The sequence below is a fragment of the Syngnathoides biaculeatus genome, chromosome 2, assembly GCF_019802595.1.
Source record: "Syngnathoides biaculeatus isolate LvHL_M chromosome 2, ASM1980259v1, whole genome shotgun sequence".
Lineage (NCBI taxonomy): Eukaryota > Metazoa > Chordata > Actinopteri > Syngnathiformes > Syngnathidae > Syngnathoides > Syngnathoides biaculeatus.
Window position 1 is genome coordinate 15,354,092 of NC_084641.1, and position 18,535 is coordinate 15,372,626.

Consider the following 18,535-nt stretch of genomic DNA (forward strand, 5'->3'; position numbering starts at 1 on the left):
CGTGCTACGACACATTTCCGTGTTGTTTCCAAACGACATGGTATTGAGCAATCTTTAGCTTGACTGGCAATATGGCGAGGTATACAAAAGTCATGTGATTTTTATGACATAGGTGTACGAGCTTTATACTAATGACTAATAAGTGTTGTCAAAATATTGTCATAGATGACCATACTTATTTGTGTGTATATATAATATATATATATATATTAACTACGTCGGACTTTCTTACCTCAGATTTTCCTTGAAGAAATCAAGTATTTGAACACCCTGCTATATTGCAAGTTCTCCCACTTGGAAATCATGGAAGGGTCTGAAATTTTCATCGTAGGTGCATGTCCACTGTGAGAGACAAAATCTAAAAAGAAAATCCAGAAATCAGAATGTATGATTTTTTTTTTTTAACAATTTATTTGTGTGATACAGCTACAAATAGGTATTTGAACACCTGAGAAAACCAATGTACAGTTGGCTTTGGTTGCAATTACAGAGGTCAAACGTTTTCTGTAGTTGTTCACCAGGTTTGCACATACCGCAGGAGAGTGGCCCACTCATCCTTGGTCTTCCTGGTTGTGTGCTTCAGGCAATTGCCATGTTGAAAGGCCAAGCCACAAACCACCTTCAATGCTTTGACTGAGGGAAAGAGCTTGTTCCCCAAAACCTCTCAATACAGTGCAGTCGTCCTGTCCCATGTGCAGAAAAACACCCCTAAAGCAAGATGCTGCCACCATCATACCCATACTTCACAGCAGGGATGATGTTCTTGGGTTGGAACTCATCATTCGTTTTCCTCCAAACACAGTCAGTGGAATTATGACCAAAAAGTTCCATTTTGGTCTCATCTGACCACAAACATTTCTCCCATGACTCCTCTGTATCATCCAAATGGTCATTGGCAAACTTAAGACGGGCCTTGACATGTGCTGGTTTAAGCAAGGGAACCTTCCGTGCCACGCATGATTTCAAACTATGACGTCTTAGTATATTACCAACAGTCACCTTGGAAACGGTGGTCCCAGCTCTTTTGAGGTCATTAACCAAGTCCTGTCGTGTAGTCCTGGGCTGATTCCTCACCTTTCTAAGGATAATTGAGACCCCATGAGGTGACATCTTGCATGGGGCTCCACTCCGATTGAGACTGACCGTCATGTTTAGCTTCTTCCATTTTCTGATGATTGCTCCAACAGTGGATCTTTTTTCACCAAGCTGCTTGGCAATTTCTCTGGAGCCTTTTCCAGCCGTGTGGAGTTGTACAATTTTGTTTCTGGTGTCTTTGGACAGCTCTTTGGTCTTGGCCATGTTACAAGCTTGAGTTTTACTGATTATATGGGGTGGACAGGTGTCTTTATGCAGCTAACGACCTCAGACAGGTGCATCTGATTCAGGATAATACATGGAGTGGCGGTGGACCTTGAAGGCGGACTAACAGATCTTTGAGTGTCAGAATTCTTGCTGATAGACAGCTGTTCAAATACTTATTTACAGGTGTATCACACAAATATATAGTTAAAAGATATTACGTTGTGATTTCTGGATTTTTCTTATTAGATTATCATACATAATCATGCACCTACGATGAAAATTTTAGACCCCTCCATGATTTCTTCGTGGGAGAACTTGGAAGATAGCTGGGTCTTCAAATACTTATTTTCCTCACTGTATTTCAATGCTCAACTATTCTTTGCCAAAGCATGAGGCGGCCATAACACCTTAGAAGGCAGCTCATTGGCTTCTTTAGTCAAGCTCCAGCAAATCAGGAACACGTATGTTAAGCTGTTGCTGTCACGTTGTTTCACATGATGTCGGCCGTGAATTATCAAAACTATCAACTCGGGCACAGGTAATTTTTTAATAAATGTGAAATCACTGTATTTCTGTTCCCACTTGCCCGGATGGCCAATCGTACCATACATTTACTTTCCCAAAGATGCTTTTTGGGCAATCGTTAATGTTGAACCCTGGAGTGGTGTGCTGGAGCTTAATGAAGCATTAATCATGCTTTCGTTTCCTGGTGGCTAGCTGACTATGTTGCAAGGCTTAAATCGTGCCTGCATTTTCAAGTGTAAATGCACCCAAAACTAGCGTAGTTTTCTGATACAAATGCTAGAGATAGTTTCATCTTCTAGAGACAAATGAGGTAGATTCTTCTTCTATGCATGTTCAAAGTAATTTTTTTTCTACACATTGGAGTCATCTGTGCATGTCCAAATGGGAGTGCATTATAGACAACAGCCGTGTTTTAACTATTTCATTGGAACCCTTTTTAATTTGTACTTTTAAACAGTACAGTAGTGACAAAAAAAAGGATATTTTAGCCGCATCAGATATTCACTCAGCGCCTGAAAAAAGTAGCGGCTTGTCATCAGTAGTGGGGTAAATGTGAAAAATGCTCTGCCTCACACTAAGAGGCTCTGCCCATGCTCTGCACCTGGTCTGGGGAAGCAAATGTGTTGACAGGACCAGAAGAAAACCTCCGCTGCTTCAACTGTTACGAACAGTACTTTTATTCCTGTTCAATGATCTTAATGTCAATGAATTATTGCTTAACTATTTTGTGTGCCAGACTGGGACTTCTACATCGAGCGTGTTAACACTAGATAAGGCTTTAACACTAGATAAGCTTACCCCATTGGTCATTGTGAGTACGTGGCATCTATGTTTGAAACGTCTGGCACTATGTCGAAAGGTCTGGCACTGTCTGCCTAAATGTGGCAGTTTCAGCTCACTCATAACTTGAGAAAACACCTTGCAGTAAATTACTGATTTATTTTTTTTTTTTTAGGGGGGGTTGACTGCGCGTAGGTACACATCACATTTTTTAATTGTTTTTTTTTATTCATACTATGCTAAAAAAAATTAAGTTTCTCACTATTTATTCAGCACTTCAGTAAGAATTTCACTTTCTACTTTTTACTCTTAACTAGTTATTTGGAGGATAGGTTTTGACTTGTCAGATTATTGTCAAGTAATGTTACTTTCACTGAAGGGCAATGTTTGGCTACTCTACCCACCTCTGCAGCAGACACTTGCTTTTTTTGTCACCTTTATCATGCCTTTAGTGTTTTCTTGTCTCTGTAATGGAAACTGTTACTTTGATCAATCCATTATTAGGATTAACTACTATTAAATCTCACACTAGTGATCAAATCAGAATTTGTCATTCCAGACTAAATTGTTAATCCTGCAATTGAGCTGTACCACTTGATGGAATTCTGACTTAGTTGTCTCGCCTGTTGCAGAACATGTGTGCGTCCAGTTGTGGTATATGGTGGGGTAAACACTGGATTTCAGCTAAGAGAAATTTCAAAGGGCTGCAACATCGTGTGTGGAACACCAGGAAGACTGTTGGATGTGATTGGACGAGGAAAGGTAAGCTCATCTGTTGTTTTCATGAATCCTTTCTAATGATGCGTTCTCATTGAATGTGAAACATCGGTTCACCTCGAGTCCCTCACTTGAGTTTAATCATTGGAGTAGAAAAATACACACTGAATTTGCATTTGCTTCATTCACGCTGGAAACACGGAAGAAAAGGAGTTTCTCCTCTGGGAGGCAAGGATTGCTTTTCCCCATGCCGTAAACAAGCAGCAATTTTGACCTGTGTTGTGGGTCTGTACTAGTTGTAGACATCAAAACATAATTTGGAAAGCCAAACGCTGTCCTGCTTTGGTCCTTAACACTATCCAGTGCTGCATGAGGCTTTGGGAATTCCACCCCCTTGTCTAGGAGTTTCTTCTGTATAACTGCAGCCTCCAAAACCAAACAAAAAAAACAGACTTTCAATTTTTGTCTGAATTTTGTTCACAGATATCGCCAGAATGCACCACAGCCATCCATTTTTTCAAAATTGCCCAGCCCCCGGACCCCCTAGTGCTCGCATTTTGTATTTTCAGGAATTTTTTTTCACGAAAGTCCACTTTCATCTCTATAAACTAAAGGTGTTCCATGTCACCCGTGGAGCACCTACCCATTTGTCTTTTGTCACCACATACTTTCAAAGTTCACGTGGTCTTCAGATTAGTTCAAAAACAGTCAAGAACAAATAACTGTCCAAATAAAATGGAACTGGTAGAAATTTTTTTTTATTTTGCGGCTTCACATGATGTCCTTTGAACAGGAAATGAATTGTCAGTTGATGTCATCAGAAAACAGGCTCAGGCTAAAAGTATTGCAAAACGGAGGGGTGTATTTGCTTTAACAAGGATGAAACAGAATTGGCAAATGTGAATTAATTTATAGGCATATTTTTGACAATGGCACTTCGAAATGAGTGTTAATGGGGAAAAAAATTGTAAGCTATATCTATAAAACAATGAAATGGAAGAACATTACCCTTATAACTGCCTTTTGTGTATTCACACAATGTAACGTAAAATGATTCTGGACTGTTGGGATTGGAGAACGCTCTGTACATGTAAATATAACAGTAGTTGTAAGTACACATTGAATTTTCTGCAAAAATGCCTGTAGTCCTTTCAAGGTACCTTGTCTAAGACTAACATGGTTTTCAGATTGGATTGACTAAGCTTCGATATCTGGTTCTGGATGAGGCTGACAGGATGTTGGATATGGGCTTTGAGCCTGACATGCGCCGCCTGGTTAGTTCACCTGGAATGCCTGGCAAAGAAAATCGCCAGACTCTGCTGTTTAGCGCTACCTACCCTGAAGAGATCCAGAGGTCTGTATCCACAATGGTGTCAGTTTTTATCAATGTCCAAATAGAAATTGCTGTGCCAAACAAATATGAGCGTTCATCTAAAGAATCCCATACCGGATCGGTCGTGGCCCGGGTTAACAACGCCCGCCCCCGGCACTGCTAACCTGCAGGGCGTCGGTGGAAATTCAGCTACTGTGGGTCGAAGACAAAGAAGAGGAGGAAACCGGATCCAGCGTCAGAAGAAAAAGAGGAATGCACAGAGCCTACAACTGAGTGTAGGGACTTTGAATGTTGGGACTATGACAGGAAAAGCACAGGAGTTGGTTGACATGATGATTAGGAGAAAGGTTGATATTCTGTGCATCCAAGAGAGCAGGTGGAAAGGTAGTAAGGCTAGAAGTTTGGGAGCAGGGTTTAAATTATTCTACCACGGAGTAGATGGGAAGAGAAATGGAGTAGGGGTTATTTTAAAGGAAGAGCTGGCTAAGAATGTCTTGGAGGTGAAAAGAGTATCAGATCGAGTGATGAGACTAAAATTTGAAATTGAGGGTGTTATGTATAATGTGGTTAGCGGCTATGCACCACAGGTAGGATGTGACCTAGAGTTGAAAGAGAAATTCTGGAAGGAACTAGATGAAGTAGTTCTGAGCATCCCAGACAGCGAGAGAGTTGTGATTGGTGCAGATTGTAATGGACATATTGGTAAAGGAAACAGGGGCGATGAAGAAGTGATGGGTAAGTACGGCATCCATGAAAGGAACTTTGAAGGGCAGATAGTGGTGGACTTTGCAAAAAGGATGGAGATGGCTGTAGTGAACACTTATTTCCAGAAGAGGGAGGAACATATAGTGACCTACAAGAGCGGAGGTAGAACCACGCAGGTCGATTATATTTTGTGCAGACGATGTAATCTGAAGGAGGTTACTGACTGTAAAGTAGTGGTAGGGGAGAGTGTAGCTCGACAGCATAGGATGGTAGTATGTAGGATGATTCTGGTGGTGGGTAGGAAGATTAAGAAGACAAAGGTAGAGCAGAGAACCATGTGGTGGAAGCTGAGAAAGGAAGAATGTTGTGCGGCCTTCCGGAAAGAGGTGAGACAGGCTCTCGATGGACAACCGAAGCTCCCGGAAGACTGGACGACGACAGCCAAGGTGATCAGAGAGACAGGCAGGAGAGTACTTGGTGTGTCATCTGGTAGGAAAGGGGAGAAGGAGACTTGGTGGTGGAACCCCAAAATACAGGGAGTCATACAAGGAAAGAGATTAGCGAAGAAGAAGTGGGATACTGAGAGGACTGAGGAGAGGCGAAAGGAGTACATCGAGATGCGACGTAAACAGGAGGCATATGAAGACATGGACACCAGGTTGGACACGAAAGAAGGAGAAAAGGATCTCTACAGGTTGGCCAGACAGAGGGATACAGATGGAAATGTGTTGACTGGTGCCAGTAGTGTACTAAGTAGATGGAAAGAATACTTTGAGAAGTTGAATGAAGAAAATGAGAGAGAAGGAAGAGTTGAAGAGGCAAGTGTGAAGGACCAGGAAGTGGCAATGATTAGTAAGGGGGAAGTCAGAAAGGCACTAAAAAGGATGAACAATGGAAAGGCAGTTGGTCCTGATGACATACCGGTGGAGGTATGGAAGCAATTTGGAGATATGGCTGTGGAGTTTTTGACCAACTTATTCAACAGAATAATAGCGGGTGAAAAGTTGCCTAAAGAATGGAGGAAAAGTGTTATAGTTCCCATTTTTAAGAACAAAGGCTATGTTCAGAGCTGTGGGAATTATAGAGGAATAAAGTTGATGAGCCACAGAATGAAGTTATGGGAAAGAGTAGTGGAGGCTAGACTCAGGACAGAAGTAAGTATCTGTGAGCAACAGTATGGTTTCATGCCTAGAAAGAGTACCACAGATGCATTATTTGCCTTGAGGATGCTCGTGGAAAAGTACAGAGAAGGTCAGAAGGAGCTACATTGTGTCTTTGTGGATCTAGAGAAAGCCTATGACAGAGTACCAAGAGAGGAACTGTGGTACTGCATGCGTAAGTCTGGTGTGGCAGAGAAGTATGTTAAAATAGTACAGGACATGTATGATGGCAGCAGAACAATGGTGAGGTGTGCCTTAGGTGTGACAGAGGAATTTAAGGTGGAGGTGGGACTGCATCAGGGATCAGCTCTGAGCCCCTTCCTGTTTGCAGTGGTAATGGATAGGCTGACAGATGAGGTTAGACTGGAATCCCCTTGGACCATGATGTTCGCAGATGATATTGTCATATGCAGTGAAAGCAGGGAGCACGCAGAGGAACAATTGGAAAGATGGAGACATGCACTGGAAAGGAGAGGAATGAAGATTAGCCGAAATACAGTAAATCAGAATATATGAGCGTGAATGAGAGGGCCGGAGGAGGAAGAGTGAAGTTCCAGGGAGAAGAGATAGCGAAGGTGGATGACTTCAAATACTTGGGGTCAACAATCCAGAGCAATGGAGAGTGTGGTAAGGAAGTGAAGAAACGGGTCCAAGCAGGTTGGAACAGCTGGCGAAAGGTGTCTGGTGTGTTATGTGACAGAAGAGTGTCTGCTAGGATGAAGGGCAAAGTTTACAAAACAGTGGTGAGGCCGGCCATGATGTACGGATTAGAGACGGTGGCACTGAAGAAACAACAGGAAGCTGAACTGGAGGTGGCAGAAATTAAGATGTTGAGGTTCTCGCTCGGAGTGACCAGGTTGGATAGGATTAGAAATGAGCTCATTCGAGGGACGGCCAAAGCTGAATGTTTTGGAGACAAGATTCGAGAGAGCAGACTTCGATGGTTTGGACATGTTCAGAGGCGAGAGAGTGAGTATATTGGTAGAAGGATGCTGAGGATGGCGCTCCCAGGCAAAAGAGCGAGAGGAAGACCAAAGAGAAGGTTTATGGATGTGGTGAGGGAAGACATGAGGGCAGTTGGGGTTAGAGAGGAAGATGCAGGAGATAGGCTAAGATGGCAAAAGATGACACGCTGTGGCGACCCCTAACGGGACAAGCCGAAAGGAAAAGAAGAAGATGTCGTTTTTTTAATGCAGAATTCGAATCTGAAATCCGTTATGAAGGAAACTTTTTTTTTTATTTTTCAATCATCGGGAAAAAAATATTGCACATTGCTGGATTTTCCGGAACAAGGCTGAAACGAAACGGAAAAAGCAGAGTGGGAACGTGACGTCAGAACCGGTGACAACAATGGCGAGCATTGGAATACATTGTAAGAACAACAATGAATTTTCCGATATTTCTAGCGACAAAGACTATTCTGAAGAGTCCCACGAAGACTGTGACAAATACGAGCTTTATAAAGGCGTTAAAGGTTATCAATTTGAGCCAGTCAGACGGCAAACACGTTCAAACGCAGACGAAATAGCTGGCCATGGAGAAAGTGCAGAGAACCTAGGGAGCAGGATATGTCTCCTTTTGGAAAAAAGGACTGGTAAGCATTTGTAAAGTTCTTGTTTGGTTTAGTCATAAACTGATAAATAGTAAAGGCTTCGATATCCTGAATGTATATACAAAGTTTTCGGTCCTGTTTTAAAATTAGGCAAACGCTCTGTATTTAGTAAATAAATACTCGACCACCTGGCCATTCATTGTACAGCGTGATGGATCTGCCTGTGCTTGTATGAGAAACTATCTGCAGTACGATGTGTTTACCTGTAGTGCCGTCAGAGGTCGCCCACACGTGTTTTTCAGACACGTGAAACTAGGTTAAAGTTCGTGGACTTTAATTCATAAACACTTATATTTTTGGGTAAAAACATCAAAAGGTTTATGCATTTTATGGTACAGTTGAACATATATTTTCATCTAGATGAGATCATTTGCGTTAGAAATTAGACATTCCACACACTTTAATGATCATGTTGAGGTTTTCCTTACATATGCCTTCAACTCTATTATGGTTACTATGGATAGGATAGTTTTTTTTGGGGGGGGGCACCACGCAGTACTTTTCAGTACTGTCTGTATTTTGCCTATATGACAAGCCAACAGACACTGCAAAGTCTTTTCTGTGCAGAGTGTTATATAGCTACTTGTACGAGGGACATGCAATGTATAGGAATACTGAATACTATCCAAAAGCTTCTACCACTGAAACATGAATATATATATTATAGTCATGCTAAGAATTATTAGTACCCCGGGGAGCCATTATTTCTAACCATGTCTGTATAAAAGACATGCTCTTAACATACCCGCCACATTGAGCCACCAGGGGTCATTCTCTTTTTCTATTCTACAGCTTCTTTATGGCTTCTCGTCGTCACGGTCAGGTTCCGACATCCTGATCTTTTAAAACATGTACCGTAGTTTCCGGTCTCCAGACCGCACTTGATTATAAGCCTCATCCAGTTCATTTGTAAAGAAAATACCCTTTGGTACATCCATAAGCCGCACCTGTGTAAAAGCCGCAAGTGCCCACTTTGAAACATGAAATATTTACAATGGAAGACGGTACACAGTTTTCAAAGTTTTAATACCTTAGCTTAGCTTAACATAGCAACACATTAGCACAAACAGGGCTGGTTTAAAAAAAACAAACATACAGGTAGGGGGAAAAAACAGCCGCGGCAGCTACACAGTAGCGCAGTACTAACGGGGCCGGATAAAAACAAAAATGTACTTGAATCACTGAGACGTGGTAGTAACACAGCAGCAACACGCTAGCACAGCGCTAACGCAGCCCTAACAGGGCCGGATACAAAAAAAAACATTCTGGTAAGTCACTTCCTCAGCACATATATTCCACCGGTCTAACTCTTACCTTTTCCGCTCAAGTACCTCCTCGCGGCCATTAGAAAAAATGCATAAATTAGTCGCATCACTGCATAAATCACAGGGTTGAAAGCGTATGAATAAAGTCAAGCCTTATAGGCTGGAAGTTACGGTACTGTTTGACGATGCCAATTTCGGTTTCATGGTCCTGTATGTAGAAATCCTCCTAATATTCCAGCAGGTTGCTTGCCACTGAGTGTGGTGAGCGGTTTGTCAATTGCAACGTTCTGGTAGCTTTTGTGATGGATAAAGTCATCAAACCCTGGTGTTTTGAGATTCGGGTATGTTTGGTAAATGCTAAATGCATTTAGTAAAGAAACTAATTTTTAGCTAAACTAGACAACTTATTGGAAGTTACATGCATGTATTATATAGCATGAACAATGCAAATATGAATTTTCACTGACCCCATAACATCTTTGTCATATGACTTTTAATAGCAATGTTAAAAGGGTGGAGCTTATAAATGCTCCAGTCTTTAAAAATAAAGTCCTGAAGCTTGTTTGATACTGGTGCTTGGTACCCATCCCTCCTTAGTATGTCCAAAATCATGGTTTGGTGTGTGTGTTAAAGTTAAAGATTGGTTCACATTTCATACAGCAAAGCAACAAATACGAAATAACTGCTTTAGCTTTTGTGTCGCTGTCCGTTAGACCAATAAACAGGCGAGATGTTTTCAAACATGCAGAACTTTATTTGATGCTTTGTAGCATCAGACACAATATGCAGTCTAAATACTGTGACAACTAAGTTCAAATGGGAGAAAGAAAAAAAGTTAAATAGTGAAACATAAAATTAAGGTAACATTTCCATTCGAAAAGATTATTCATACATTTGGACTATTTTGTCACTTAGTAACAGTCAAGTCAGAAGGAGTAAAATACATTTTTTTTGCCCAATCTTGATCAGCTAAACACATGTAGCCCCCCATTTTCGGGAGCATCTATCTGAAGCTCCTTTTAAAATAGACCGCTAGTCCAGTTCAGTGCAACATCGCATAATTTTGTGCAAAAATAAAATGGAAAATTGTGGCAGACTGTTTTAGGATCCATAAAATTATCTGGCGGGCTCAAGCTCGACACCTGTGGCTGACAAGGATTTTACCATAACTCTATGAGACGTTAGACATATTTTGTTTCCTTTTGATTGAAGGTTGGCTGTTGACTTCCTCAAGATGGACTATTTGTTCCTGGCTGTTGGCATAGTAGGCGGAGCTTGTAGCGATGTTGAGCAGACATTTGTGCAAGTCACTAAGTTCTCAAAGATGGAACAGCTTCTTGATCTTCTTAAGACCACTGGTAAAAAAAAAAAAAAAAAAAAAGTTACCATTTTCTCTGCTCAGTCAGTATAGTTTGTGGTAATGACTCGTGGTATTTACAGGAAAGGAGCGCACAATAGTATTTGTTGAGACAAAGAGACAAGCTGATTTTGTTGCCACTTTCCTTTGCCAAGAGAACCTTCCCACGACCAGTATTCACGGGCAAGTGTTTGTCCTTAAGATCGTCACATTCTCAATTCTAGTGCAACTTAATGTGAATGTGCGTCATGTCACATCACAGGGCTCGTGAACAGCGGGAGCGAGAACAGGCTTTGGGAGACTTCAGGAGAGGCAAATGTCCTGTCCTTGTTGCCACGTCGGTCGCTGCCCGTGGGCTTGACATTCCAGACGTGCAGCATGTGGTGAACTTTGACCTCCCCAAAAACATCGAGGAGTATGTCCACCGCATCGGCAGAACCGGTCGCTGTGGTAATATTGGCAGGGCAGTGTCCTTCTTCGATCTGGAAAAGGACAATGAGCTGGCTCGCTCCTTGGTCACGATCCTGTCCAAGGTGAGGAACATTCCTTAAACTTCTGCACTTTCTGCTGGTCATTTAATTCCACCTTACTTCCTTTTCTTTCTTTTTTTTTCTACCATTAAAGATGTTAATGCAACTGTAATGAAACATCAGTGGAATTTTTGTAATTTCCAACTTCAGCGCTAATTTATCAATAATATACCAATTATATCAAATTGTAGCTTTTGGCTGTATCAGTCAAGAGCCCAGTTGAAACCATAAAGACTACATTTTTTAATTGCGATACTGTCTATTAGTCCTGCGACTGACTGGCAACCAGTTCAGGGTATAGTTTGCCTTTGGCTTTAAGTTAGCTGGGATAGCCTCCGGCACACTCGCGACTCATATGAGAATAGGCGGCTTGAAAAATGGATGGATGGGTTGATTTGAATTTGGGTAAAATCTCTTTCATTCCAGACTAAACACTAATTTATCAACTAGAAGAATTTTGGCATTAAGCAATATTTTGATGTAATATTGTCATAGTCTTAAAGTACTAATCCAGAGGAAATTTATTTGTTTATCATGCAAATGTAGCTAAAACTTCATTAAAAATATTTTTAAAATTCTCAATCCAACATAAATGAAATTGCGCCTAAGTGCACATTTTCTTTGTTATCCGAATGCCTCCCATGTCTGTTTCATACTGAGGCTCTTGAAGCTGCTTCCGTGTGATGTCACACGTAGACACCTACACAGACAATCATACACCCGAGTGTGATGTAGAGAAGATAGACAGCAGTGATGGGAAAAGATTTTCTGGAATGTGTAAATGTTACTGGCTTCCTGTGCGTGCATAAGAGATCACAAGGGTTTCCGAAGCAATGAGTGGTTATTGAACTCTAAGGACATGGAACACAGTGAGCGGCTACACATAGACTGCCGCAGCTAAATAACTTAGAACATAGATAAAGGGACCGAACCCATAACACCTAGGAGAGGTGTATGCCCCTACTCGGCATAGTGACAAACAACCAATAATACAGAATGCTCTCTGGAAGAGAGAGGAATTTTCTTATTCTTCCCATGTTTGAAAAACATCCCATCCAGTTGTAATTCAACTATATGTTCGAACCGGTGTGATGGTCTGAGCGTCGAATGCAACACAAGGACGGCGATACATGATGTTGAACATGGAACTTCACACCCAAAACATGGACTGATAGGTGCCTCAAGAAATCTACGTACACCTTGTTGACGAAATAATCTAATTCAAACACGTTTAAGCCTCTGATGCTACTTGCACACACCAGTGAGTTGTTTGTTGTACTAGCGACTGAGTCGGCATAAATCAAATGTAAATCTTCGGTATCGTTCTGTGTTGTTGTACTAGCGACTGAGTCGGCGTAAAACAAAAATGGAAACCTTCAGGATCGTTCTGCATTCAAAGATTTAGCCCATAGTTTAAATAATGCACCTAACACTTGAGAGCACAAGACCTCAGCGTCAACAGTACACTAACTTTTAACAGTGTCCAAATTTCGTCACCTCCTAAACATCACATGGATACCAATATTAGCTGACAGAGTCTCCTAGGATGAAGGGCAAAGTTTATAAAACAGTGGTGAGGCCGGCCATGATGTACGGATTAGAGACGGTGGCACTGAAGAGATAACTGGAGGTAGCAGAAATGAAGATGTTGAGGTTCTTGCTTGGACTGAATAAGTTGGATAGGATTAGAAATGAGCTCATTAGAGGGACAGCCAAAGTTGGATGTTTTGGAGACCAGGTTAGAGAGAGCAGACTTCGATCGTTTGGACATGTCCAGAGGCGAGAGAGTGAGTACATTGGTAAAAGGGTGCTGAGGATGACTCTGCCAGGCAAAAGAGCGAGAGGAAGACCAAAGAAAAGATTGATGGATGTGGTGAGGGAGGACATGAGGACAGTGGGTGTTAGAGAAGAAGATGCACGAGATAGGCTTAGATGGAAAAAGATGACACGCTGTGGTGATCCCTAATGAGACAAGCCGAAAGAAAAAGATATATCTGTATCGGTATTGTACTTACATTTAAAATGAGGTAGATACTTGTCAATACTAAACAATTGAACACGTATGTACTTACTTGCTACCGAAGCCAAGTGAATGCTGTACCGGGTTTTCAAAGCAGTCCTCCGTGAAATGCTGAGAACATATTACTGTCCACTTTGATTTGTAAGTCCGATGCACTCGCTTTGTCTTCACAAACATGGTCCATAACCTGCCCATCTGTTCATCTTTCGGCCATTCATGTAACCTGACTCCGTCAACATTTGACGCAGAACAGCTGTATGCAACACACTTCCTCATTATCGTTGCTAGCTTTTTCACTCTCTGGCTAAATGTTGTCGTGACTTGTCACATTCCGGAGTGTACTGGAACTTACCAAATCTAAGTGACATTTCGAACAAAACCATGAGACTGAATTTGACGCAAAATTATTTAATTTCTGTTGTGTTGAGAATTTTTTAAAATATTTTTTAATGAAAATTCAGCTACATTTGTATGCTAGACAAATAAAATACATTTCCTCTGGATTAGTACTTTAAAGGAGTGTAAAGGCTTACACCATGATGGAGGATATGGAAAAGTTTATTTTCATAATTCCATTCAAAAAGTTTTTTTTGGTTTTTTTTTTTTTTTTTTTTTTTAAATTGATTCAGTGCATGCAATTATAACAATCTCAAGTATGGATTTTATGCATAACCTGGGCCTCCGGCTAATAAAACATACAATCTGGGGGGAATAGAACAGTGTGAAGAAATAAAGGCACATTTTGGAGGGCACAAATGTTTCAAACTGTCACACACTAATCTACTAAATTCAAAGCACCTGCATAGGTTTTCCCGAATGTCATTAAATTGCTTCAGTTTGGTTCTATTGTCCCAGTTGATGTCAGTCTAAGACTGAAAATTTGACAACTGACCAAAAGATCATCATTGATACCTTCAATAGGGTGGGTAAACCAAAAAAGTTCATCACTACGTAAGATAGCAGTTCAGAGTTCTGTGTCCAAGCATATCAATGGAAAGTCTTGTGGAAGGACAAAATATGGCAGGAGAAGATGCACCAGCAAAAGAGACAACCATGGGCTTGAGTGGATTATCAAACAGAGATGATTCAAGAATCTACCAGGGATCCAAAAAGAAATGAGGTGAGACTCACAGCCTCAGAAACCACCACTTTCAGAATTATTCAGGAGATTGGCTACAACTCTTAGGGTCCTTGGGTCAAGCCATTTCTGAGACAAGGGTTTGAAGCGAGATTGGTGAAGAAAAGATCCCATGCTGCTCGAGGTCCACTGTTAAAATATCCAGTCAGTCATAATTTGGGGTGCAATGTCCAATGCAAGTTTTGTTAAACTCTGCAAGGTCACTGCAACAGTCTGCCAGAATGTTTTCAACGTCTTCATGATTCCTTCAGCTGAAGATCTGCATAGATGCAGATTTCATCTTCCAGCAGGACCTGGCCCCTGCCCATACCACCAGAACCACCAAAACCTGGTATGATGCCCATGCCATCACAGTGCCTGACTATCCATCCAACTCATCGGCCCAAAACCCCATTGAGAATCGATGGGATATTATCAAGAGGAAAATAAGTGCCATCAGACCTTAAAACAAAGAACTGACAGCAAGCACCAGGCAACTCTGGGCTTCCATAACTCCCAGGCAATGCCACAGGCTGATAGTCTGAATGCCATGACTCATCGAGTGAGCGATTTAGAGAAAAGCAATTCCTAATCAAGTATTGACATTTTGAGTTAACCCTAGAGAACCCATGGAGTCGCATTTGACCCAGTGTAATTAAGGGCCCACTGTATAAACAGTTACTCTTTTTACCCTTAAAGCTCAAGTGTCGTCAAACGGATGATTTTTGGTATATTATTAATGAAAAACCCACAGCCAATATGGTCCCATGTTTTTTCACCACAAAGCATGATTTTGACATACAGCTTTTTGTAACTCCCGCCATGAAAATCCTCTCAGGAATTTGTTGAGAAGAAGCAGGAAGTGACGTAAAGGACAGTGGCGCCCCCTCGTAGACTCGTTTGTTTCCTTTAGTTTTACCTCTGCGAAGGTAGCTCGTTGTTCCTTCGTGTTAACTAAAATGCCGGCTCATTGCATTGCTTGACATTGCTTGAACACTCGGGAGAATGGAATTACCCTTCATAAGTTTGAAAGAGACCCTGTTCGTTGTGAAAAGTGGATTGCACGGGTGCAAAGGACAAGAGCTTTGTGGGTTCCAAATAACAGGTAGGTGTGTATACAGCTACGGAAAAAAAAAAGTTTGGGACGGACCACGTAATTGGTCGCTTCTCATAACGTAGCAAAAGATCCGTGTATGAAATGTGTTGATGTGCGCATACAGCTACAAAAAAAAAATAATAGTTTGGGGCGGACCACGTAAACGGTCTCTCTCATAACAAAAGATCCGCGTATGAAATGTGTCGATGTGCGCGTCGCCCAGCTAACAATGTCTCACACACCCTGCAACATAGGTCAGCTCCACCCTCTCCTTATATAGCACGGCGGGCCAAAACTCAGCCACACCGGCTGAGGCGCCGCGTACGGCGGACACATCTACCGCGAAGGCTGCGCGTCGGGCTTTGCGACGGGGTGGCTCTGAAGAACCTAGCCGAGAATGCGTTACTCAGCCGGTGTGGCTGATTTCCGGCGCCGTGGTGGCATATAATGGAGCCGAGGCGTGCTGCTTTTAGAGGGTTGTTCACAGCCACCGCAGTACGCGATGAACACTATCGAGCCGGGGCGCATTACTGCACGCACGAGGCTGAGTGAGACATTGTTGGCTGGGTTCTTCAGATTTGCCACGACATATTTCATATGCGGATCTTTTGTTACGTTATGAGGGACTGATTACGTGGTCCGCCCCAAACTATTATTTTTTTTAGTAGCTGAATACACACCAGTGATTTGGAACCCATAAAGCTTTCATTCTCTGAACCTGTGCAATCCATTTTTCACAACAAACCGGGTCTGTTTCAAACTTATGAAGGGTAATTCCATTCTCCCGAGTGTTCAAGCAATGTCCAGCAATGCAATGAGCCGGCATTTTGGCTAACACAAAGGAACAACGAGCTACCTTCCCAGAGGTAAAACTAATGGAAACAAACAAGTCCACTTGGGGGCACCGCTGTCCTTTATAGCACTTCCTGCTTCTTCTTGAAAACAAATCTCTCGAGAGGATTTTCATGGCGGGAGTTACAAAAAGCTGTATACGTCAAAATCATGTTTTGTGGTGGGGAAAAAACGCATGGGCCCTAATTGGCATACATTTTTTCATTAATAACATACTAAAAATCATCCATTTCATGACACTTGACCTTTAAGTGTTGCTGAGATTGTTCTTTTGTTTGCAGGCCCAACAAGTAGTGCCATCATGGTTGGAGGAGTCTGCCTTCAGTGGAGGACCCACCAGCTTTAATCTGTTCAACAAGAGCTTTGCTTCCTCAGACTCAAGGAAGGTAGGCCTTTTTTATTTATTTATTTTCAAGTTACTCAATCCCCACTGTGAATTTAAGCATCCTTATCCTTTCGATTGTTTAGTTTCAACAGGCAGGAGGTGAGAGGCGCCAGCAAGTTCCTCAGGTTGCAATTGCTGACGATGATGATTGGGAGTAGAGAAGAAAGGCACCCCCCACCAAGCACTGGCTTTATTTGTGTGAATTGTTCACCAGTGCTGCACCTTTATGGAAGTAGATTAGTGCCACCAGGATTTGAATTTGAAATGTAAAGTGAAATAGGATTTGAATTTGAAATGCCACAGAAAACAGGATTTGAATTTGAAATGTTAAGTGATGACATTTTCAATAGTTGGTACAATTCACTGTCTAAAATTCACAGTCTGTGCCACTGGGCAGAACACCTAGCCAATCGCAGTTACGCTTTCTTAGTCATGTACTAATCTACTTCCATACACCTTGTTTTATCTGCCAATTTTTTTTTTTTTTGTGACCAAAATGGTTTGTTTCAGAACAGATTTGAAAATGTCTAAAAGGTGAACAAAGAAATGTTTCTGTATGATGTAAAAATATTACCTTTTTTTTTTGTTTTTCACCACTCAGACTATGGCATTTGTGGGTGGAAGAGAAGAAATTGTCATTCCAGATTTTTGTTTGTCTAGTTAGACAATAAATTTGTTCAATGCAGTTATTTTTTTGAATTTATAATCTCTGGTCAGTGAATTTTTACAATAATTTCTAGAATGTTTTCAGGTTAAAGGGGAAGTCCGGTCATTTGGATGTATGTATGCGATGGGTCATGTCATATGTACTGTACCTTGAAAATTTGAGGTCAATCTATCATTTCATGGTGTTTTTGTTTTATCGGCAATTACGAATTTCATGGGTGCCGCCATTTTGGCAAGTCGCATGACCTACTTGCAATGATGTGATTTATCACGTGCCCCAACTAAGGCTCGCTTACATTTAGGCACAATTATGGCCAGCGCTGATTTCTCAGATTTATCCTCATCTAAAGAAGAAATAGAGGTATCTGTTCCTCAGGAAGACGGAGCAATACGTCCATACAGATTTGAACCTGCGGCTGAATATTCAGGTGGTTCTTTGGACGGGAATGATGCCACTCTTGACTACGCGGAGACCGACGCATGGGACACACCATTTATTCATCCTATCGATTTTGGAGTGCGGTTAGGCCAGCCAGCGGAGGACTGCACTGAGGACAGCACTCGTGGCCATGAAGGATGGTAAAAGCCATGAGTGAAAGGTTGGCCTAATATTGTATTGCTTGGAACTTAATACTACCTCTGCAACAGGTAGCTCAGCTGGTAAAGCATTGGGCTTACAGTTCTGAGGACCTGGGCTTGATTTTTGTGGACTTTTTTTTTTTTTTTTTTTTTTGGTGGAGTTTAGTGTGTGTGTGTGTGTGTGTGTGTGTGGAGTGTGGCGTTTGCATGTTCTCCCTGTGACTGTGCAGGTTTTCTCTGGGCACTCCAGTTTCCGGTCCTTAAAATTATTTTTTTATTACTGGGCAGAACACGCCACCAAACATTCCATGGATTATTTCTATCCAAATTATGACAAAATTTCAAGATACAGTAAAGTATTTTACTGTCCAATAGTGGTACCGCATGTAAAGACACTACAAACCGGCCATGATTTTTTTGTTTGCGCACGTAATAAATCACATCCACGCACGGAGGTCATGTGACTCGCCAAAATGGCGAATCCCATGAAAATTCTCAATTGTAATAATCTTCTCAAAACACCATTAAATGAAA

At 41.6% G+C, this 18,535-nt stretch overlaps 1 protein-coding gene across 2 annotated transcripts in view; it reads left to right on the forward strand.

Moving 5' to 3' along the window:
* The window catches only part of ddx4 (DEAD (Asp-Glu-Ala-Asp) box polypeptide 4), a 29,431-nt gene extending 11,990 nt beyond the window's left edge, over window positions 1-17,441 (forward strand). For both annotated transcript variants that reach the window (XM_061836323.1, XM_061836332.1), the window contains 7 exons: window positions 3,240-3,369; window positions 4,512-4,678; window positions 10,612-10,757; window positions 10,840-10,939; window positions 11,019-11,289; window positions 16,653-16,757; window positions 16,840-17,441. In XM_061836323.1, coding sequence (XP_061692307.1) covers window positions 3,240-3,369; window positions 4,512-4,678; window positions 10,612-10,757; window positions 10,840-10,939; window positions 11,019-11,289; window positions 16,653-16,757; window positions 16,840-16,914 — 994 coding nt within the window. In that variant the 3' untranslated portion in view covers window positions 16,915-17,441. The remainder of the gene's footprint in view (window positions 1-3,239; window positions 3,370-4,511; window positions 4,679-10,611; window positions 10,758-10,839; window positions 10,940-11,018; window positions 11,290-16,652; window positions 16,758-16,839) is intronic.
* Window positions 17,442-18,535: the final 1,094 nt, after the last annotated feature.